Raw genomic sequence first — 24,920 nt, 5'->3', positions numbered from 1 at the left:
AGGGAAAGGGCTACCCTGAAAAATCTGTCACTTGGTGCAAAATGATTCTTAGTTATAGTATAACAGGGAATATGCTTTACTATCTTGCCACACTGGTCCCTAGGGACCAGTAGCAGGTGTAGGCATGAAATTGACTCTTATTTACTCCCAGCCTTTTCTTGAGATGGGTTTTTTGTAATGCCTTGGTAAAGTTGGCCCTCAGTTAATTATTGGTTTCTCTGTTGGTGGTCATTACTAGATGATATATGTTTGTCTTAGTCCTTTCAGTCTGCTCTTAAAAAGCACCTTATTGCCTGGTCTGGTGGCACCTATCAGTAATCCCAGTGGCTTGGGAGGCTGAGACAGGAGGATCACAAGATCACAGCCAACCTCAGCAACATGGCAAGACCCTGTCTCAAAATTAAAAAAATAAATAAATAGTGTGAGGATATGGCTTAGTGGTTGAGCACCCCTGGGTTTAAACTCTGGTACCAAAAATAAATAAATAAATAAAACAAACAAAAAATGTGTTATTTCTCACATTTCTTGGGACTAAGTCCAAGATGAAGGCCCTTGAGGGTTCTTGGCAGGGGCCTGTTTCCTGGTTCATCCTTGGGGCCCCTCACTGTGTTCTCTCAAGGCGGGTGGGGCAAAGAGTCCTTCCTAGGCATCTTGTATAAAGGCCTAAACCCTGTTCATGAGAGCTCTCCTTCCATGACTAATCACTTTCCAAAGGCCCTAACTCCCAACCCCACCAACCTTGGGAGTTAGATCAGTAGGTGAACTGGTAGGGCGTTGTGGCCATCCAGACTACACCAGTCTCATTTGTGTGAGAAAGAAAACTTGCTTTTTAACCTGCACATGTGTATCCCTTTATGCACTGGGGTTAATGTGATTTGAGTTTCTTCTCCCCACCCCATAAATAAAGTGGGAAAATAAAATAAAAATAAAGTGTGGAAAATGGTCCTTTTCTGTTTTGGAGTCAGGGCTAGGTACATGTCTATGGGATCCACTAGTTACTGACTGGATTTCACAATACCCTCAAAGCTTTTTATGTTATTTCTATTATTGGTGATTATGGACTATTTATATGGGATCATCTCCTTACAATGGGTACACTTGGGTTGCAAATATACCAAAAGGACAGAGTAATAAATTTGCCTAAAACATAAATTTGCAGTTACAGGAGCTTCTTAGACTCATCGTTTCTTCATCTCCTTTCTCTTCCTTCCTTAGACTCTTGCTTGTTTCTTCCCCCTCTGCCCTTTCTTCCCCCACTGATTTCAGAGATAGCACAAAGGCATGTTGGGCCATTGCAGATTTGCTTGGGGTGGACATAAAGTGGGGGCTGTGCTGTTTCCTCCTAGTGTTTCCTCCTCTACAGTCGCACAGTGTTCCACCTGCAGCGTGTAAGCTTCCTCATTCCCACCTGTGCTCTGGGGCCGTCTGATGGGTATGTCCGTTGGAGTGACTGTGTCCAGTTTCCTGAGCCTGCCTGTCCTTTGCATTGCAGGAGCTATGCCTGTCCCAGACCAGCCTTCGTCAGCCTCTGAGAAGACCAGCTCCCTGAGCCCTGGCTTAAACACCTCCAATGGGGACGGCTCTGAAACGGAAACCACCTCTGCCATCCTCGCCTCCGTCAAAGAACAGGTAGAAACATTCCATTTTTATGAGATATGCATATGTAGGGGGACATTGAAAAGTTGGCTTTCCAGATGACAATGATGATTACATTGTTATAAGAGAAACTTAATTTTCTAGGAGAATATTGGTATTCCTCATGTAAATAAAGTATGGTTATTGCCAGATGTGGTGGGACACACCTAAAATTCCAGCAGCTTGGGAGCCTGAGGCAGGAGAATGGCCAATTTGAGGCCAGCCTTAGCAACTTAGTGAAAGCCTGTCTCAAAATAAAAACTAAAATGAATTGGGAATGTGTTCAGTGGTATAGTGCCTCAGGATTTAATCCTTAGTACAAAAAAAAAATAGTTAAAATTGCTTTTGTTTCTAATTTCATGACATAGGCAGATTTCCTTGAAAAATTTTCTAGTGGAAAAGAACTTTCCTGTAGGAAAAGGTTGGGAAGATTTGTTGATTAACCTGATATTTAATGTCATTAAACACATGACACCAAATAGTTGGTCTTTACAAAATATAAACTCTAATAAATTGCCCACATATATCCAGGAGGCAAAAATTTAATATATATTGACTGTGAATGAATGTTACATGAGATCAAGGAAAACTAGTCTTCCCAGTGTTTCTGACGTGGATCTGGAAAGACACATTCCAGAACTTTCACTCTCAAAGTAATCAAAATCCTCCTATTTTACTTTGCCATAAAAATGGTAAATAAAATCTGCACCTTAGGTTTAAAACAAATAATTTTATGACAGTCATGTTTCTTGTCAATAAAAAGAGGTGAATGATTAAAGAAGGCCAGATGATCACATTTTTAAGAAATTTCCTTCTGAGCATATGCTAGAAGATAAATCAGTATTCCTAAATGTTTAAAAATTTCAATTAACATACTTATTTATGGATTCAATATTATATTTTGGGACACGTATTATATAATCTATAATGATCAAATCAGGATAATTAGCATTTCCATCCACCATTATCATTTCTATTTGTTGGGAACCTTCAAGTTCTTCTCCAGTTATTGTGGAATGCATAATAAATTGTTATAGACTATGGTTACCCTGCTATGATGTGGAACACTGGAACCAGTTCCCCAATCTAGTTGTATACATGGGGACCCATTATCCAACTTGTCCCTATCCCTACTCCCCCTTTCCTTCCTACGCTCTAGTGTCATCTCTTCTACTCTCTACTGGGTCCAGGTTATTTTATTCAGTGATGCCATTTTATTCAGTGAATTTGTGACAGCAATGGGCAGAGTGACATGACCTGGCCATCTCCGGGAAGAAGGCCACAGAGCATAGCTGTAACTGGGGCCATGAAGGACAGGAGCTGTGAAAGGAGAAGGGCTCTTCAGCACATACGTTCTGTTTAGTAAGTGGCAACTGATCAGCTGAGGGTAGGAAGCCACCTGAATGCCAAGCTGTCAAGGGAGAACCGAAAGGATCAACGATGCTCTCAAAGGGGTGCCCCCCATTCGGGAAGTTTGCAGCCAGGTGGGTCCAGAAGGGGAGATGGATTGGACTTTCCAGTTCAGGGAAATGAAAACAATCAGGATCTACAGTGAGGATCAGGCTGTACGGCTTGAGCAGTTTTCAAAAGACCACTCTTGAGGTTTTTGATTGTATTTAAGGAGTAATAGAAAAGGGGGCCAAGGGCCGGGCCTTTAGCTCAGTGGTTGGGCACTTGCCTCGCATGCGTGAGGCTCTGAGTTCCTTCCTCACCACCACATAAAAAAATAAAGAAAATAAGGATATTGCATCCAACTACAACTAAAAAACAATAATGAAAAAGAAAAAGAGGCAAAGAGGGGCTTCCTGCCACCCTCCAAACTCAAGATACTGCTTCTTTATAATTGAGTTATATCACGGTTTCTCAACCTGGTATGATCTGGAAGTCCTGCTAGGCCACTGACTTTTGTGTAGTCGTAATGCATAAAACAGGAGGGATAATTTTAACAAGAAAATTCCAAGACCTGTCTGAGGAACATTTCATCAAATGTAACATTTTATCATATGTAACTCAATAAATGACACATGCCATGTTCTTGGGTGGAAAGTCTTGATATCTTCACAGTATTGCTCTCCCAAATTAATATAAAGATTTTAAACCATTGTAATAAGCATGTGTGGCTGGTTGTTCATTTCTTTAGTAAGTTAGATCAAACTAGTATTTTTGAAGATTATACAGAAGAATAGTTTTTGAGGGTTCAAGGAAAATTGATAGGATTTACCTTATAAAACATCCTAATCACAGAAGTATGCAGTTTGCTAGAAACAGAAAGATTGATCTTTGGAGGACTAAATGGAGAGCACAGAACAGATTCAAATACAAGTGGGGGCTTACTTCCTTTAAAGTTTGCATTTCTTTTCAGTACAAAGCAGTGGTTTAAATGGCATTAGCTAAACGGGCTCAACATCTGGAAGAAAAGTTGTTAAATCACAACCCGTGTAGATGTAAACCTCAAAAGGAAAGCCTCGCCATTATAAAAATGTTTTGAAGAATCATTGGGGAAATGCATAAATTAATGGCAGAGAGGCTTTGAATACTTCAGGAAGCTCTGAAGCCATCTATAAATGGTAGATGCATACTGCAGTGTGTATAATAGTGATAATAGCAAGACAAAATTAAACAAAAGAGTAGAAATATAAGCCTAGAGAGAATGCAGGCCATGTGCATGTTGCTAAAATTAATGAGACTTCATGAAGTTGATGAGAAATAAAAAGAATAGGTATCTAGGCAGAGGATATGAGCATGGGTTTATAGAAGAAAAATGCAAACAAGAAATGGATATATGGAAATGATTTTTTCACTTGAATATTCTCATTAGGACATTAAATTTTAAGTGAAACTATTTCTTTTTTAATCCACCATGTGGGCAATTTTTTTTTAAAATAGTATTATGGTGTTTGCTACAAAGGTTTAGGGAAACAAAGATTCTTTCCATTCCAAATGAGAATGTGAATTCCTTTAATGATCCCTGTCTGTGAGTTGACATTTTAAGTGCCTAGTAACAGCATTTCGTCTGGTCATGCTTGGATGATTGTTCTATAAAAATGGGTGACTTAGGACACAAGTTTTTTTTTTTTTTTTCAATCTATCTGGACATTTATATAAATATTTGTTTGGGATAGCCAAAACAAAACAAAAAAAACCTTAAGAATATTTCTTGGTGAAAAGTTGAAATAATGATAAATCCTTTCTAGAAAATATCATGTAGTTAACAATTAAAATAGTTGGGGATATATGTCTAGCATTTTGGGGAAAATTCATGAGAACTTTAGAAAAGAAATGACATAGGATGATATTAGCCTGTGTTTTAGAAACAAAATAGCAAATTTTTCTATGTGTTTATGATCATCTAGAAAAGTTAAAAAGAAACCAAACTATTCATGTTGATTTTGCTTTTGTTTACAATTCTAGAGAGGCAAAAATGGAATGGAGGGAGTTATGGAGGATGGAGAAGAGAATCAAAAGCGGGGAAGAGAATTGGTGGCTGGAATAAACTTCGGCTAGTAGGAATTTCTCCATCAGCTCAAATAGTGGGGTTGATTTGAATTCTGAGAACTTACACAAAGTGCTCTAGGCAGAGCTTCATGTCTGCAAATAAAAAGGCATTTCAGAATTCCCCCCTTCTCCCCTTTTTTGTTGGTAGTGCTAAGGAGGAGCCCAAGCTGGGCAAGTGCTCTATAACCAACCTACTCCCATAGCCCTCCAAAGTTCTGACATGAACTTAATAAAACCTTTGGAGACTTTTTTTTTTCCCCTAAGTAATTCAAAAGTTCTGGGCAGTAAAGCTGAGATTCTTTGTGGCAGACAACTAATCTGAGAAGGAATGAAAATCTGTTCTGGAATCTTGAAATAGAGCAACTTGAAGATTCCCCATTGAAGGCTTGGAACCAGGTCCTCTGTACAGCATCTGCAGGTGTGAAACCAGAAACCTACAAGTAGCAAATCCCCTGAACTCTCTTAGGGTGCCCTGACACAAACAAATCAGGCTCTCCTTCACTGGGGATGTTTGTCCTAAGTCATTCTAACTCAGGTTTCCTTCTTCTCTTAACCCCAGGTATAAACTATTGTCAACGGAGTTAAAGCTCAGTTAAAGATGTTTCTGTGGAAGCTGAGATCAGGGAAAACTTACTTTAAAAGTTAATGCCTTCTATGATTCTTTATAATTATATGCACATCAATCTTTAAACCTATTGGCTTATGGAATATAGTGTTGTTTTGCTCTTTTGAGTACTCAAGAAAATTAACCTTCAAGAGTAGAAATCCCACTTGTTTACTTAGGAAATTTCGAGTGAGAAATTTTATGATATCAAATGATGTATTACTCTAGTCCTGTCTCCTTGGAAGTCACCTCTACAGGAAAGAAGCCATTCTTCCATGTAGCAGGCACATTCTGAGCTCTCGTGTAAGAAGGTGAAAAGTGACATACCTTGTTCACTTATTCAGTCAACATACTTATCATTTTATACGGGAGGATGCAGTAAGAGTAACACACATGCAAAGAAAACCCAGTCTGATAGAGTTCACTGGAGCAAGTTGTTAATGAGACTAAAAACACAGTCTTAGGCAGGGAGCTAACACTGCATGGAAATAGATTCTAGTTCACAGCTGTGGCCAAAACGGAAGTTATGACATGCAATTTATGTCCCATGATGGCATGACAGATGTGTCTGTAGGCTGAGCTCTTGAACACCTCAGTCCTGGATTGCTCAATGAAATGTGTTCATTGATTTTTCTCTTTGTTCTAATTTCCTTCTTGATTGCTGTTTAACTGGTGGGTTTCACACTTTTACATTAACATAAATGAAGACATAATGTATGCAGCACTCTTTGGTAATTTTCTCTGTTTCAGACACACCTGCCTCATTTCCAGCAGTTATCAAGCCTCTTATCCTCTGGGGTTTTAAGAGAGAGGCCCCTCATCCCTATTTTCTCCCCTATAATTGAGTGTTCCACACCAGAAGAGGAAGCAAAGGAGGATGGACACTGGACATGTAATGACTCCTCTTGGATAATTTGGAAAAACTGTACAGGGGTATTTAATAGCATTTCTTACAACAAAAAGCCAAAGATAGCTTTGTGGTTAAAGACGTGGGAAGGGTCAGAGATTCCTTTTGGCCATGGGTGCTATGCTTATGAGGATGACTGTGACCCATGAAATCAGATATTAATGATGTTTGAGAGAGGCACAATTTTAAAAGAAAAGTTCCTGAGTCCGTGAAGTGAACAAGATTCAGTACAGAAGTGGAATGAGGACAGGTCATCCCTTTCAGCAGAACTGAGCAGAAATACAGGAATGAGATGCAGATGAGCTGTGGCGTGTGCAGGAACAGAACCGTGTGGCGTGTCTCTTCTGCTGTCATCCAGCAGGCCCAGTTGGCCTTTCTTGAGTTCAGATGTTTGCAGTGTGCAGAGAGCTGGACCAAGCCCAAGTAGAGAGGGAGGGGTGCATTGGAGATGGGGGACATGAGATAGTGATTGTAGTGCTGGGCATTAGAATTTGTGCCAAGGGAAAGCAGGTGACTGACAGAGGAATTGGAGGGTCAAGAGATTCACCACGGTCAGAGTAAACATGCATGAATGCTGTCAGCCTGAAACAGAAGTGCATTTTCAGGGGTGCTTAAAACCAAGAATTCGGGAGTATGTATTGATAAAAGTCAAGACTTAAGACTCCAAGAAGTAAGGAAATGAAAAGAAGGAAAAGAGAGAGAGCATGATGGCCAGGTCACCTCAGAGAGACTGTGTGAGGATGCAAAGAGGTGAAGAAATGAGGAGAATGTTAACAGACACCGGGATGAGGAGGCTCAGCAGCAAGAGTTCAGAGCACCTGCCAGTAGAGGAACAGGGAGGCTGCAGGTAGCTTCCTGCCTGGGAGAAGCACAGACATGTTTGCTTGAGACTCACCTGAGGCTGCTCTTCATATGTCTTAATGAAGACAGGGTCTCACTGAGTTGCTTAGTGTCTTGCTTTTCCTGAGGCTGGCTTTAAACTCTGGATCCTCCTGCCTCAGCCTCCTGAGCCTCTGGGATTACAGGCATGTTCCATGATGCCTGGCCATTTATCTTCATTTAAAAAAAATTTTTATGTTGGTCTATATCTTAGACAATACTTTATATTAAACTCTGCTATATATAACACTGGTCATTGTATTTTATTTTAAACAAATCCTAGTGCTGTTTTACTCTTAGCAAAATTATGAGTTCCCTGAAAATATACTTCTGTTCCAAACTAATATTTCTTTCCTTTTAATTTAGCCAGTATTTCATTGGTGATCACATGCTTCCAAAAATTAGCATGCAAAGGGTTTTCTTTATAAGCTAGAGAAATTACTGGGACATTTTTAGAATCTTTAGAGCTCATCAATATTTGTAAACTTTTATGGCTCAGATAAATGCTTTAAAAACAATTCTACTAGCCATGTGCAGTTAACTATGAATAGAAGACATAGAGAGTTTCAAGGTCAGTAGCAGTCTATGTACATGTGTCATCACCCCACACTTATTCAGTAGCATTTTTCCTGTCACTTGCTGCCACAGGTGATTCACAGATTTGAGGTTCACCCTCAAGAACTATTGAGGATTTTATAATACAGAACAAACATAAGTAAAAAATTTTAAAACATAGAAAAATTCTAGGCAAAATTTTAAGAAAATTGGCTATCTGTATATTCCTAAACTTCAAATGATTCATACAGAAACAAAAAAACGCTCTTTGAAATTGTGAGTATACATTACCCCAGATTCTCTTTTCCTACACTGACTTTTCTTGTTTCATCAATTCTACAAGAATTGTAAATAACATTCCTGGTTTTAGCAGAATTTTAAAATATCATTATTGAGGGCATTGATGGTTTATAGATGGTAAACAAAAATAGTAGTTTTCTTGCTCTTAATCACTTTGCTATTCTATTTGATATGAGAAGAAGTAGGAATGAAGGCACTCCTCCACCCGCCATTGGGAAGACCGTGGCAATGAGTACGTATATCAGTTATATGAAGGCACTCACTAAAAGAGCACGTTAAAAATCCATCTCATGTAAGCTGTAAAGAAAACTTGATCTTGTACATCAACTCATGCCATGATCTCATGCTTTTGTTTTTATTTAGTGTCTGCATTTGTAATCTTAAAGTATCTTGGCTCTGTATAACAAGAATACTATTTGGAAGGAGCACATTATAAAATACTGTCTTGATTAATATTCTTCCAGTGCCTTATATCATTGCAAAATCTTTCAACATTATTACCGTTGCTATATTTTACAACAGTAGCTTTGATAACACACATGGAGTATGACCTATACCTATTAAGTTCCAAACAGTATTTTAGGAAAGCATGTTATAAAAGTAATGACAGAATTATCATCCATGAAAAATAAAAGGAAATTAAAACACCTTTGGGAAAGGTTAAGAAGACAGAGGATTATCTGCAAAGACCAGTGAACTTTAGATTCATTTTGTCAGAGAAGATAAGAATCATCCATAATGTGGTGTTACCTGTTAACTGCTTCCACATGTTAAAATTAAAATGAGGGTCCCTTGATGGCTAATTTTTAAATTTATTTCTTGTTTCAACTCATGTATGGATTGAGAATGAAAAATAATTAAAAGTCTGTTTCCCCCCCCTAATTTTCAATGCTAGACATCAGTTGCATTATGAGAAGTGATTGTTTTGAGATGTGGATTGAAATGTGAAGGCCCAGGTCAGGAATCTGAGGACTGGGTCATGGAAGCTGGTGGTTTCTCACATGGATGAGAGAGAACTGCACCACCCGCTGGCTCAGAAAGCCTATGAACGCTGTGGAAGATGGTGGGCTTGTGTGCACAGTTCTGGAATCCCACATGTGAGGGGAGTAGGTGGTCAGGAGGCATCGCAATGATGGATTGAAGTACTTTGGTCTCCTTGTTGGCTTTGCTCATTAGAGAAATGATGATCAAAGCTAGAAATCAAAGAGAAACAAGGGTAATAAACTAATATTACAATCTTGGGAGTCAATGGTAGGGGTTCCAGTTATAGGGAAACTAATTCCCAAAATGGGGATATACCCTTTACCCCTCCCCCCTGCCAACCCAATGCTCCCTTTTGACTTCTTCCTAAAACATAATTTTTTTTTCTGAAAATCTCAGAATATAAGTCTTCTCATGACACTGTATACTCATATTTTTGAAAACCTTAAACTCTATTTTAAGAATTAACCCATCTGATTGCCTTCCACTCTGTTATCTTTAAAAGTGTTACTATTATACGACTCTAGAGGTTATGATGTGGAGAAAAAAAGTAGACTCAGCTCTTACATCTAAATGAGAAGATGAGGGTTTACAAGTGGGGTTAGTACTGTGACATTATAGTGCATCTCTGCATCTATTTCTCATTAGAATTCATTGTTAAATATGCATAAGTGAAATCATATTATATTTCTTAAAAGTAATGTTTTAGTAATTTAAAAAAATTTCTATTGGAAAGGTAATCCATGAATATTGTGGAAAAATTGAAACAGCAGAAAGAATAAAAGGTAAATTTTATTTGGGAATGATCTGAGCTATTTACAAATATTTATGGGTATTTCCTTCCAGGATTTTAATGTAAATATATGATTATTTGGGTACAATAATTATTTATTTACAATGAGTTATTTACAATAAATAAATATATGATTATTTGGGTACAATATTTATTTACAATGAGTTATTTATAATAAGTAAATATATGATTTATTTGAGTATGATATTTAGCATTATATCAGTAATATTTTCTCATCACTGTCTTATTTTGAACATTGTATAATGAATATATATATATATAATATAGATTCCCATAAGTTATTTAATATATTGATTTGATTTAACTTTTCTACCTTTGTTGATATCTTAAGTTGGTTCCATTTTCCTAGTATGAACAAAAATGACATGTCGTAGTTCCTTGTACATAAATCATTGGGTCTACTTTGACAGAGGCTGCCTAGAGCAAAGTTTTTGAAAAAGAGTTTAATGATCCTTACAAACTCACTGGGAAAATATGTCATAATTAATTACTGATAAGGGCCTGAGGCAGGACAACAAAGCAGGGCATTTGGAGTATAATAGTCAATGTTGTGAGCAGGTTCTACACAGAGTAAGAAATTAATAGAACATTCTAGGGAGAAAATAGAGAAAATGAAATGTTCTTTATTCAGAGAAACTTACCCAGATTATTCCAAATTTGGATCTTTTATATTTCCAATGAAATATGATCAGTTGCATGTAAAAAATGCCACTATGAAGCCCACTGTTCCATGTGATTAATATGAATCAATAAAAGTGCAGTGGAAATAGTTAAGATTAACACAGGAGTGATCACAGAACAGGAAATAAAGTGAACAGTATATCAAAAATATTTTCAGAAAGTTGTTTTTGTTAAAATTTACATATTTTATACAATATTTGTTAAATATTTCTATAAATTCATGTCAAGTATTTCAAGTGTGTAGTTATATAATAATTGTTTTTTTTACTAATTATTTTGTTCGATATTTTTATTCATGACCAAAAAAATTAAGACTAAATATATATTCAGTTTACCTACTGACAACCATATAGGAAATTGCTGAAGAACTGAAATAAGGAATTTTATTATTCACTCTGAATTCAGTGCAGTTTTCTCTAGGCTACAACGTTTCATTATTTAGATATAATAATGGACTTATAATGCGGTGTCTAATATGCTTCCCAAGAGAAACATTTTTCCTGAAGTATATTTTTGGAATCTGAAGGAATTATTAATGAGAATCTGAATAAAAATAATACAAAGAACTTCTACACCTCATTATTAGCTAAGAATGTCTGTGGAGAAGATGTGATGGGAGGGCTGGAGACAGCCCTCTGTAGTTGAGCATTCCTGTGGTTGAGTCAGTGGCTTGGACTGCAGTTATCTCAAGCAGGCATCAGTGACATAGGTAAATGTGCCCCGGGCTGCCCATCGATCACGTTCAAGTTGCTGTCAGTCTGCTGCGATCATAGAAGGCACGTGCAGGTTCATGCCCTGGGCTCTAAATGAGTCTGCTTTGTGGCCTGCTGCCATAGAAAAGTGAAGATCAGCACTCTCCTTTTCTCCTAATGACAAGTTCTGGCTTTCACATTTGCCTCATGGCCTCAGGAAGCAGCTGGACCACTTGCCTAATTACTGTGAGGAAAAAAAAAAAACACTCAATATCAATAAGCCAAATAAAAAAAGAATCACTTTTGACAGGTGATCTTCGGCATGTAGATAGACATTGCTAAATAGCTCCATTCACCAGTCAATAGATTTAGTCATCGGGGATGCATTCTGCAACTTACACATCCTGGAAGATCTGCCGGGTAAAGGAGTTATGCTCAGATTAAAAATTAAAACTACACAAACGTCAATCGAGCCTTTTCCACAGTGGTTGTAGGCAATCATAAACAACCCCTCGTAGAATTCCGACACTGCTGTCTGTTCTGGGAAATAGAACCGTGGCATACAAACTCAGGGTGTTTATGGCTTTGAGGTGATGGATATGATTGTAGCCCTGTTCCTGGCACCTATACAAACCCTATCCACAGTAGAGGAGAGACCCTCCACCCAAGATGTGAGCTTGGTACTCAGCCCACCTGTTAGCACAGAAAACACTTTCAATAAATAATACTGAGCTCTTTGAGTGCTTGTCCAAGACCTGGAATTGCCTGCTATCGACTTCCTGTCAAAAGCCAGAGAGGCAGTTTATTCTTAAAATTAATAATCTAGAGTATAAATGCTCCATCTTTGGGGAGCTCGGCTCATATTAGGAGCCAGTACCCCAGCCCTCATTGGAATGTCCTCTAAGAATTTGACTTTAGTAATGCTCTCACACAGTGTGACCACACTTTCCATGGAGATGCAAGGTAAGGAATAACCATGATAGGAGATATTTTGGGTTGTGCAGAAGAATGATATTGAAAACCTTTCCTACACTGTTGTCAAGTGACTTAGTATAAATGGATGTTTTTAGTAGTAGGCATGGTGATGTTGTTAACTTGCAACAATATCAACCATACTTTTTTCTGATGCATACCTGAGATTACTATTAGTCTAGGGAAGAAGTTGTGTCCACATCTCCCCTGCTTCCTGTTGTGTTATCAGAACTGAGCTGGCCAACCAGGAGGAAATGTTCCTCGTATTTGTGTTGAGGGTATTATTTCAGGACAGAACTTTACTGTGTTTTACTACTTTATTTTAGCCCAAAGGTAAATGCTTTGCTCGGTTGTGATAGACATCCTGGCTTAGTTTTCTGTATAAGGTCTCATTTACAGTACTGAGCTGATCATGTCCCCCACCACTTGTTTTAATAGTTGCATTGGGTCTGTATCTCCCATGTGGGTTGCTTGCATCTGCTTTCAGAATTAGCCCCTTTATATTGATAAGTCCCAGGCCCCCAAATTGCAATTTCTTCTGTAAACATATTCTTCATTAATAAAATATTGGCCTTTTCCCATTTAAGCTACACTATGTGCCTTGATTCAGTTAAAAGAAAAACCCCTACCTTTTTAGTACATGAATCTGTAACTTTAAACATGCAAAACCCACAAATAAACTGTTATTTTTTTTCTTTATATGTATTTATGGCAAGTTTATCAAATTTGCTGCCTATCTACTCCAATGATCTTTAATTGCTCTTAGAAAACATACCCCTTCTGAGTCTCAGAGCATGCTGGTTAGCTACTGTAGTGCTTATCTTGAATATCCTTTATGGTTGAGGATTTTAAAATATATTTGTTTTTGATGAAACTCTTGGTGTTTTTAAAATTATAATCCTCTAATTATCACAGATTTTGAGAGATTTTTTTGGTGGTTGTTGTTGTTTCCTTATTTAACGGTGGTGTGGTCGTGTGATGTATATATATGAGCTCTTTAAAAATGTTAGCTTTTTCATATTTTAGTACAAAAACATTTTGTGTACATTTGTACAGATGACACTAGAACAGATAGAATGCTTACTTTCCTGTAGCTATATACCAGAATAATTTCAGTCTTTTCCACTGATTATTGTAAATAGAATCTGCCTAGAAGAAAATGTTATAAGGATTTCTGTTGAAAATTGTAAGTACTATTTCAGCAAATCCTCCATAATATCCCTGGCTCATATGAGGATTTATTTTTCAACATTTTTTAGGAGAAAATCCTAAAAAATAGAACTGGTGTCTTAAAACAGCCTATTATTGAAAGCTACTCCACTAAAATGTAAACTACAAATACACTTTTACGTCCATACAGGAAGTGAACAGTCAGCAAAGTGAAGCCTGCAGTATAGGCACACAGCACTGTAGATGAACAGGTGCATTTTGACATTGTGCTGACCCTGGGCCTCATGTTGGCAGATCCTCCTGTTTCAGAGTGGCAACAATGTCATTTCTCATCTCTAAGTCTCCTTTATCATTCTCCCTTCCAATCTTGACCCTTTCCTTTAACAGAGTCTAGATTCCTTCGGTTTCTTTAGGTAGGATGGGGATAGTGGGAGAGGTATCACCATGGTGTACAGGTGCTAGAAGGTGATACCCTCTTACTGTGCAATGAAGACACTCAGGTACCTTGTAAGTGGGCCCTGTGAACAGGCCCTCAGTTTTGTGAGCACATAGCACCCCCAGACCCTCAGCTGATACAGTGCCAATATGTCAGTCTTTCCAATGAGCCGTGCAGGGTGGAGACTTGGCCTTGGCAGATTTCATGGGGAGCAGAGATGATTTGTCCCATTGGTGTTTAGAAATGGATGACCTGAAAAAACAGTCATACTGCTAAGCCATACATTTCTAGGCAAATTTTCACACACAATATATACAACTAATTCACTCATTTCTCCAGGTTATAAAAATTCAGTCCTGATCAACCATTTCTAGTTTTTTATACTTCTAAGTCTTGTGATCCTATGTAACCCAAGGTAACATTTTTTATTTAAAAAGCAGCTCCCATAATCATACCTATTTTAGTTGTTTCAGTGTATTCAGAGTTGTGCAGCCATCACTACAACATCATTTTGAAATGCTTTTGGCCTCTTAAAAAGAAGCCCTTTGTCCATTGTCAGTCACTCCTCATTTTCTCCAAGCCCCTCAGGCCTAGACAACCATGGCTATGCCTTCTGTCTCTATAGATGCTCTTTTTCTGGTTATTTCATGTACACAAATTTTCAGTATGTGGGTTTTCATGAATGGCTTCTCTCACTCATACTATTTGAAGTTTTGCATCAGGATTTCATTATTTTTGTTGACAAATAATAGCCCATTGTCTAGCAGACCTCATTTCATCGATCCTCTGTTGCTGACCATTTGAGTTGCTTTCACTTGTTGACTAAAGAGAAGTATATTGCAGTGATTATTTGTGGCTGAGTTTTTGTGCAGACACATTTTTATTTCTCAAGGATGAATTCCCATGAATGGAAATACTGGGTTGTGGGATAACTTCAGGTTTACTATTTTGAGGAGCAGCCAAAGCATTTGGGGAGAGAGACTGTACCTGTGAGGATTCTGATTTCTTCACAGTCTTGCCAACACTTGGTATTGACTGTCTTTTTTAATTACCACCATGATAGAGAGCTACAATACCTGAAATGAACTGCCAGGTCAAAGTCCAAGGACACATGCCAAAAAACCCTATGGCAGAACAATGGTTTTAAATTTTAAAATATTGAAATATTTAACAAACATTTAGCAAGTGTATTTATTCATTAGACAAAATTAAGTTCCCAGACATGAGTTGTTGTAAGCCCCAGTAGACCTGGAGCAGCACACTGTTGCCTGTAAAGTCAAGAAGCCAAATTATGTATGTCACAGGTGGGACACCAGTGATGTTTGGCTTGCACACTACCAGATTGTCAGGGTAGGCTGTGTGAACTGTCTTCAAACATTGTTAGGCAAAAGAAGCAAAATCTGTTGGAGAGCTGTTTACAACTGAGAAGAGAATTAGGATAAGGAATCAAAATTTAGGGGAGTCAGATTTCGAGTTCACATCAGACATAATTCCTGATTCTAAACTTGGCAACTTTAAGCTGAAAGGAATAACTTAGAAAACCTGGGAAACTCACATAAATAGTTGGAAGGGCCAAATAGGTTTACAGTCAACATTGTTAGGGATAATGACCATCCAGCAGATCAGCCTTGGGGCTGTGTTGAAAAGGTAAAAACGTGTTTTCAATGGAAGAAAGATTCTCCAAGATGCTGGTAACTGACAAATTTCGGAAAGTACAAATATGTATAGTCGGTTGCTACTCTCTACAGAAAATTGACAATGATCATGGACAGATTTTTGACCAGTGGGTGTCGGAACAGAGATGGACTATGGCTGGTCTGAAATGTTCTGTGAAATACTGGTGGCCCCTGGTTGTGGGCCATTGCTGCTGGCTTCCTCTGTTGATTTTGCATAAGATGCCCCCCAAATATTTTTCTCTAACAAGGTTAAGAGACTAGAATTAAGACCAGGTGCAGCAGTAGTGCCCCCCTGTAATCCCAGTGGCTCAGGAGGCTGGTAAGTTCAAAGCCAACCTCAGCCAAAAAAAAAAAAAAAAAGCTGGAAATTACTAATTCAGTGGTTGAGTGCCCCTGGGTTCAATCCCTGGTACCGAAAAACAAAACAATAATAACAACAATGAGATATAAGATATTTTAAAAACCTCCTAGGTTATAAAAGTGTGTACTGTAGAATTACACAAACAAAGCACTCAGAAACAAAGCACTCACAAATTTTAAAAGAAGGAATAGTGAAGTTATGGTCATAGGAATTAAGCAAAGAGAATCTGAATGAATATCTACCAGAGATTTATAGTGTAGTGGAAAGAAGGCTTAACTATATAAATGATCTTCTCCAAGTGAAGTCTGACTTCCAACTTGTTAGTCAACCAAATATATTTATTAGCATCCATCATTAAAAATGAATATGGGAAATTATTTTTAGTATGAATATATATATATATGTGTGTGTGAATATATATTGTATATGTGTATATATACACATAATTGTACTTGCTTAGAGTATTTTCTCAGTGTCTGAGATTTCCTTGATTTACAAATATTTGACATTTATAAACAGAGCAGTTTTTAGGTTATTAGGTAGCATTAGAAATTACTGTCTCCCTAGTGACTCACTCCTCCTTCTGTAAGGACCTGAACTAAAACAATTATAGAATCTTTGATAATTAGGGGGGAAGTCACTCAGGCTGAAGTATTTCTTCCAGTTTCAAGGACAAGTTAAATTTTCAGAGCTTCTCTGTGGCATAGACTAAGCTTATATCTTACTCTGTGCCAGGAGATCTTTATCTTTCTTGAAGATAAAGTATGTCAACTTATTTTAAGTATGAATTCATGAGTGGTTTTGGGGTTTGGGATAATATTCAGCATGGTGGAAAAGGAGATATATTTAGCAAAGGGAGACTTGATTCAGATTCCTCCAGCATTTTCTTACTGAATGGCCTTTATAATGTAACATTTCTGAAGCTGAGTTTGATTCTATAGTAAATTGAAGATAATCAGATCTGAGTTATAATGGAATAAATACAAATTATAACATAAATATACAAAAATATTAATTTATTAAGATGCTTTTGCAAATCTATGCTTCTTAGTTTATATTAGCTTTATGAATTACTCCTCAAGATTTTTAAACATATATGCAACCTCAAACTTGGGATAAATTCATAAAATCTCAGTGTGAATCTGGGATTGCTTTAATAAACTAGTGTTCAGAATTTTACTTACTGATATTTGATATGTAGTCACATGCCAATGTCTGATATTAAGACATTTGAAGGAAATAAATGAAGGTGGGTTTTATTCTTTATCTTAATATGTTCATAAGGTAGTTTTATGTGACTGAAGGAGAGTGTTTTTAAAAACGTAGGAGCTCAGAGCCAAAGATGACTACAAGAACAACAAGGGCCTGGGGTTTACAGAAACCTTGGACCGATCTGGATTCTCATAAATGTGAGATAGGAAGATCTAAGGAGCCTTCATTAAGTCTCAAGGAATTTATCTACTATTGAATTTTACTACAGAAAGTGCTTCTGGGTCCTTTTGGCACACCCTCCTCCTTCTATGAGCTCTGGAAAAGGACTGAGGTAATCCTGGAATACAGAAATTGCTCTTTGCATAGCAGTTACAACTAAGAAAATTGAAATTACTTCATTGCAAAGGAAGTGATAAATTTCATACTTAACTAGTGAGGTTGAATTGAGTGTGGGAAGGACATTCCAGGAGTCCTGATGTTTTACTGCCATTGGAATATTTTATGTAAGTGAATAAATCTACCCATTTCATTTAAATTGTTGGAATATTTTTAAAGAAGTGTTAGCAGTAAGTATGGTGAAATTAATTTTCCACTTTTTCAAAAATTCTCTAACAATGAAATCCCCGGGATCATGATTCTAGGGCTTTCAAGTTTTATCATGGATAGTGATTCAATTTTAGATTGGATGAATAAATGAATGATTAAATAAGTGGTAACTGTTAGGAATTACAAGTGAAGAAGAACATAAGAAAATGAAATTTTAAATATTTGGATAGATTCAAGGGTTGCAAGATCAGCATGAGGAAGATTCAATAGCAACATTACCTCAAATTTAATTTTAAGATAATTTATCCTAAGAAAATTATCATTCTTATTCATAAAATCTGATATCCCTGGGTACTTGCTTGAATCTGACCTTTATGATAGTATGCACATAAATAAATCAATGAGAAATCACATTTTTCCCTTTGTTAACTTCAATTATTTCATCATTTGAAATATTAGCTGTGTGTATAACTGGATTAATATTCTCTTTGTTGCTAGATTTACATTATTTTTTTCAGGAAGTTTTTGGGCTACACAATGAAGCAGTACCCTATCTGCCTTGGTATGAAGGCATCTAGAGGTCAGTAGGGAACACCCCGTGGCTGGCTGACATGGTTGCCCTCATGGCTCAAACTCTGTGCAGTGTCACACTGGCCTGGCCATAGAGGGTAGCTGTTCTGTGGATGGTCACCTGAACTAATGGGGACACATCAGCACGTTTCTCTGGGCCTGTTTGTTTTCGTGCTCTGTAGTCAGTGGAGTCTGCTGTGAAAATGTTTGAGGGCTTGGTTCTTCAGCTTTGGAAAGATTCACTGGGAGATCTAAATATATGTCCAATATATTCTATGTTGTTGTTTGGTTTTGCTTGGTCTTGGTTTTTGCCATTTTTGTTTTCTTCTTAAACCAATTACAGTTGAGTTCCTGTCACAACCAAACGAGTCCTAACTAAATCATTTACTTTTTACATAATTGTCATTCCCTTTAAAAAGGGATTTGATAGGCAATCCCTTTGAAGGCAGACCCATGACATTTCCTTTTCTCTCTTAAGACACAGAAGATCTTTGAAGAACTGGAGACTGAGCTGAGACACTGCAGGGTTGGGGCTGTTGGCATGGTCTCCTGGAGCTGAATCCCAGGGAAGAGTAGAAGAGAGATGTCTGGTTTTGACACATACCCTTGATCTGGACCTATCTGTTGTTGGTTAGAGGACATTTCCATAGGTGAAAGGCTGTTTGGCTGCTAGGAGGGTCCTGGAGTTAAGTCAGTTTTGTTAGAACTCAGTAAAAAAGTCATCTCAAGGAATCATTCAGGGATGATTGAGAAGAGAACATCACCAGCTGCCCTGTTCTCTTTTTTTGTTCTTATTCTTTCAATAGATTGCCATATGACAACTCAAAGATGCAGGACTTCAGTAAATCATTTGTCATGCTCCTGTGGTGTTCCTGTGTGATGTAAGGAAGTGAGGAGACCACACGTGACATTGCCACTCACTTCTGCTCTGGTGATGGGACTGAAATCTTGCCTAGAGTGTTGATATCAAGTTGGGGCACCCTTTAGGTCATTCAGGACTTATGCCCTTGGAGGGAAATATAATCTAAGAGAGAGAGCCTGTCTCCCCAAAGCTTAAGGTATTTTATTTTTAGGTAGCTGATATTGTACATAAAAACAATAATCACAATAGTATTAGCTAATAACAGTGAGCCACAATACAAGTAGATTTTCATTCATTAGCTTCCTGAATCCTTGCAACTTACATGTGAGGAAGATTGTATTATGACCATGTTAAAGTGAAGACGAGACAGTGATTTTGCAACTTATCTAGAGTCACAGACAATTAAATTTCAGAGTGGGATTCAAACCTAATTCTCCTACCTTTAAAGTGAGTTCACCTCTACACTACTCTATAAATATATATAAATGAAATAAAAGATCAAAGCAGCCCATATTATGCTTTGTAACTTTCCCTAAATAAAGCATTAGAAAGAAGAGAGAAATTCAGGCAATAATGATAAGGGGAAAAAAATGGAGCTGTTCATGAAAACATATCATTATCCCTAGGAAGATAAAAACATTTAAAGATTTGTTGAGATGTTTGTCTCTCTGTCTGGAGGATCGACTCCAGTCAATTTTTGCTGGGGTTTTGCTTTTCCATTTTCTACCAATTTTAGCTCCACGGGAGCATTCCTGCTATCAGATTCATTCAGTTTGTTTTCAGATACAATCACAAGAAAAATCTTTCAAGTTCTCTTTAAAGATAAATTAAGCCATCACTCACAGTAAACATATACTCCCCATGTAACAAAATTAAGTGTGGAGTGTAATTTACAATTAAACCAATATTGAGCTGTCGGTGCTGCAGTCTTATCACACACTGGCCCTGTTTGAATGGCCGTGACTCTCAGTCCCTCCTACCTGTCTCCCAGGCTGTCTTCCAAGAGACAGAAGGTCAGGAAGCGTCAATCACCAAGCATGGCAAGTGTGGGTTTAATTAATGGATTTTTCAAACTCCTTACAAGTTTCATTGTCATTTGGGTTCTAAGAAAGTTGAAGCTTTACATTAAGTTTTATTTCTCTTTATTGATATGGAGCTGATTTTTAAAAATATGCTAATGATATTGTTTAATGTTATTGGTGTAGAAAGTCTTATCTTCATGATGAAAATCTAAGAGACATTTTAAACCAGATACATGCATATTTAGATTTCCTATATAGGTAGATGATAAATATCTACAAAGAGTGAATAATTTTTAACCTAGCCTTTATAATCACAATAATCATGGCACAAACAGTAGAAACAAATGATGTTGGTGAAATTTCCCATTCACGGTTATTCCTCTCATCCTTAAATACTAACTATATTTCTTTCTGGTCATGTTAGTATTATTTCTTATGATAAGATCTTCAGTTTTCATTTTTTGTTCTTCCCAATTTTGAACAATGTGTACATACCATTTTGCAGAGAATGGGATTATAAGTTTATTTCCATTTATTTTCAACATGACTTCCATATTAATATAGAAGATTTGATTACCAAGAAATATCACTATTTTCAAATGTTGTTATTAGTATCATTTCCCTGTTTTTATTATGGCATATGCTTAATCAAAAAATTAACTTTATATGAACTTACCTTCTGAAACTAGTATTCTTGATGTTATTTTAAACTTATTTTAAGTGATCAAGAATGTTAACTGTTGGAAGTTACTGAACTCTTAAGTTTTAGAATGAATGGTTCTTTAGTGTTATTTTACCCCGTTTGCTATTTGTAAAAGCAATTTTTATATCCTCCATTTCAAAAAATACTACTTAAATTATGCCCATTCATTCAGCATCATTGGAAAATGAAGAGTTTTAAATAAAAAAGAGAATTTACATTTAATTATTATGACCTTTATAAGTGCTATAATATTTTATTTAAATTATCCTTATAAAATTATTTTTTCATAATCTTGCTTTATGTTCTATAGTTAATTAAAAACAAAACACTGAACATGCTATGGTTATCGTATAAGTTCTAAATTTACTAGGTTTCATCCATAATTACAGAAGCAAGAGCTGTGAAACTGTAGAGAGGTGGATCTGTATAGAAAATACTCCTAAAAGTTGTTTGTAAATTCATCTGCACTTTGTCATAATAAAACAAAAATGTAATGGGAACATTTATCTGTATGAGCTCAGGGACACTGAAACTCTCCGAAATGGTAAGAAAAGGTTAAGGCCATTGTCTCGCTTCTGATTTAATAAAAGTAATAGTTGGTGTGTGAATAGTTCCTAACAGTTTGCCAGCTACTTCTGCAAACACTGTTTGATTTAATCTTGTACTGCATCCTGTGGTCCGTAGGAGACATTTAGTTAATCTCATTCTACAGGTCAAGAAACTGGGAAGCAAAGGTTTTAAATCTTTTCTTCAAAATTACACAGGTTATAAACTGTCAATCCAAGAGTATATACACCAGTGTTCTGATTCCTACTAAGAATAATATTTACTAAAAATCATTGAGGATTTATTTTGATCCAGGCACCATGCCTCACACATTATTTTATTAATGTCCTCAAATGTAACCATATGCAATTACAGGGTCCATCTGACAGATGAGTGATGAGGCTAAACTACTCTATGAAGGTTGGGTTAGCAAGCGATTCTCTCTGTACTGCTCTTTTTGCTTTCTGTATAACTCTTAATTTTTTTTACATTGTTTTTTCAGATAACTCTATGTTCTTAGCAAAAAGAAACTACCTCACGGAGTTTTCAGGATTTCAAAGTTAATATATCTAAAGGCTTAAAATGGGACATGATATGCAGTAAACCCACAATAACTATTTGCTATTATTTATGTTATCTGCTTGTTTTTCTTTTTAATATAAAAGGCAATACTGAAGCCTGGACATTTGTATGCTATAGCTTAATATTAAGCCAATTGAAATGGAGAGATATACATTTCCATATTAAAATTAGAACTATGACATATTCTAATATGACATATTAGAACTATGTCAATTAAAAAACAAACTATCATCAATTAGTCACTCATTGGTAAGAAGAACATGACCCTCAATTATTCCCCTTTCAGAACCAAGTCAATGAGAAAAACTTTTGAAAACAGCAAAAACTAATATCTCTACAGACATTTAGAATTGCATGGGATCAAAACTTATTTCTTTCATTTGTTTAACATTAATAGGAAAATAATTTAAAATAACTGGTGTTAAACTAAAAGAAAATAAGTTAATAGGCAAAGAATCAGATTGTGGGTTATTTTGCTTTTCCATGACAAAAGACAAAAGTAACTAAGCAGAAACTTTAAAGCAAGTAGTTGGCTGCACCCTCACCCTCTCCTGCCTATTGAAGACGTGGTCCTGGTGGTCCACTGCCGTGAACTTCAGCTGCAGCCTTGGGAGCAGGGAGCAAGTTGAAGTCTTCAGTGAAAAGACTAGATGCAATGAGCTAAGCTTTTCTTTTCATGTTGCCCCCTGCCTCCAACATCTGCCCTGGAGGATTTTCCATTTATAAGCAAAGGAAGAGGCAAATTTAGGTAATTTTATTTACTTATTTATTTTCTGAATCTGAGATTTGTTTTCAAGGAAAATATTTTAGAAAATTTTACAAATACTTAATTTTCACTCCATTTTTTTCTAACCTTTTAACCTCTAGGAAATATTTCTCCCATAGACACAGCCAGGAATCCATATCTCAAAACTGAAGAATCAATTCCTTAAAACTGTTGGAGATCCTATACAGTTAAGATTAAATTTATCCATTACATCTTTTCCAATTTATTGGCCTGAGTTTTTGAGAACATTGCAAAAGGTATGCTACATGAGATCACTTGCATCATATAGGAAAAGGAATGGCAGGTAGGTATAGAGCAGATTCTTGAAAAGGATCATCATTAATTTATCCAACAATATATAGATTCTCTCAAACAACAGACACTTTCCAAACTTCTGTTATATGCCAGAACTGGAGAGATTAGAGATTTTTCAATAAGTTTATAAGTTATAATGTTTATAATGCATTAACAGGATTTTGTCTGTGTTGGCAGGAAAACCACCTTGTAGGATAAAATCTATAACAAATATACTACATTTCAGTAAGCAAGTAGGGGGTAGATGGCAAATTCTAGTCCATATAGACCAGGACAGGACAGTATTGTCAGGGCCTTGGGACTGTGCACCACAGAGGGAAGAGAAGATGAGGAATTAAGGTGCAAAGTACCTTCCTTATTTGGTTCCTCTGGCCACCCCATGTAGTTGGGGTTGTCGTCTCCGTGGGTTGTTTGCTTAAAGCAAAGAAACAATACTACTCGAGAGGAGATTTATGACCTTTTCCCAGTGCTAGAGCCGTTTGTGTCACTGAACATGTTCCCTCTTGGGGTGGAATTGGTTGACTTTGAAAAATTTCTTCACATTTCCTTCTCTTCTTGTTACTGTCCACTGTGTGTCACTGTCCACCCGCCTTCTGTGTTTGGCCTCTACACTGGGCAGCTCATGAACTGGTGATCTCAGGATAGGGTCATGTGACCATCTGTGCTCCAGGGAGAGTAAGCAGTTGGCCTGAAGGTACCAGCAGGAGCTCCCCTTACCCACTAGGCTGTTGTGTGGTGTACAGACAGACATGGGGACCAGGGGGATGAGATATCCAGGAATAGAGTGCTTGGGACCACTGCTCAACCCGTTTCTCTCTCTTGGAGCTTTCTGGTCACCTTCTCTGTCATTCCAACTTGAGAACCAGACCATTTTCCAAGTGGTAGTGAACGACAACATGTTCAAGCACAGGACTCTTCATTTTGTTCTGCAGTCAGAAAATAACACTTAGAGGAGGTGGTGGTGGTGATGGCAGCAGCTGTTCTGTTTTAAAGCAGGGAGTGCAATCATCGAGTGTCTTTTAGTAAAAGCATGGTGCCAGCAGCCTCGTGGAGGAGCCTGTGGAGGGAGTAAGGTTTACACAGAAGCCCAAGAGAGAGATCACAACAGTTGAACCCAGGGAGGGACCTGGGGAATGGAGTGGGATGGGAGAGAGTTGTAGATCAACAGGATTTGGTCAGTGTTTTCTGGCACAAGGAACAATAAATACATGTGTCCAAGCTAGGGACTGAGGGGTTCCTTCTGTCTTCATCTGATTTAGGACATGGGGACAAATGTCCTAATTGTTGTTGCCTCCTAGGGCCAAGAATCAATCATCACTCTGTGGCATCTCTTTGGGGACACTTAGCACCTTCTAAATGGTTCTAGAGTTATCTGTGTGTCTCTCCTCTCTTCTTTCTCTCTGAATGGATAGGTACCTATGCGTTTAGGGTAACTTGTTATGAGGAAAATATTTTTGTATTCCACGCATCACAAACTGGATTTTAGGTGAACTTCTACAGGCATTTTCCATATGATTTTTATGGTATCTTTATTGAATCTTATCAATTGGACATTTTATATTTTTATAAATATATTTGATAGTTTCATCAGGGTGTATTTTAGATCACAAAACTTAGGTTTAATATGAATATCATTCT

At 37.1% G+C, this 24,920-nt stretch overlaps 1 protein-coding gene across 2 annotated transcripts in view; it reads left to right on the top strand.

Moving 5' to 3' along the window:
* Window positions 1-1,497: 1,497 nt before the first annotated feature.
* The window catches only part of Ctnnd2 (catenin delta 2), a 706,435-nt gene continuing 683,012 nt past the window's right edge, over window positions 1,498-24,920 (top strand). For both annotated transcript variants that reach the window (XM_077795427.1, XM_077795424.1), the window contains exon 1: window positions 1,498-1,629. In XM_077795427.1, coding sequence (XP_077651553.1) covers window positions 1,498-1,629 — 132 coding nt within the window. The remainder of the gene's footprint in view (window positions 1,630-24,920) is intronic.

The sequence above is a fragment of the Urocitellus parryii genome, chromosome 1 (genome assembly GCF_045843805.1).
Source record: "Urocitellus parryii isolate mUroPar1 chromosome 1, mUroPar1.hap1, whole genome shotgun sequence".
NCBI lineage: Eukaryota > Metazoa > Chordata > Mammalia > Rodentia > Sciuridae > Urocitellus > Urocitellus parryii.
Note: the sequence above shows the minus strand (reverse complement) of the source record. Positions and strands in the feature narration are given on the sequence as shown.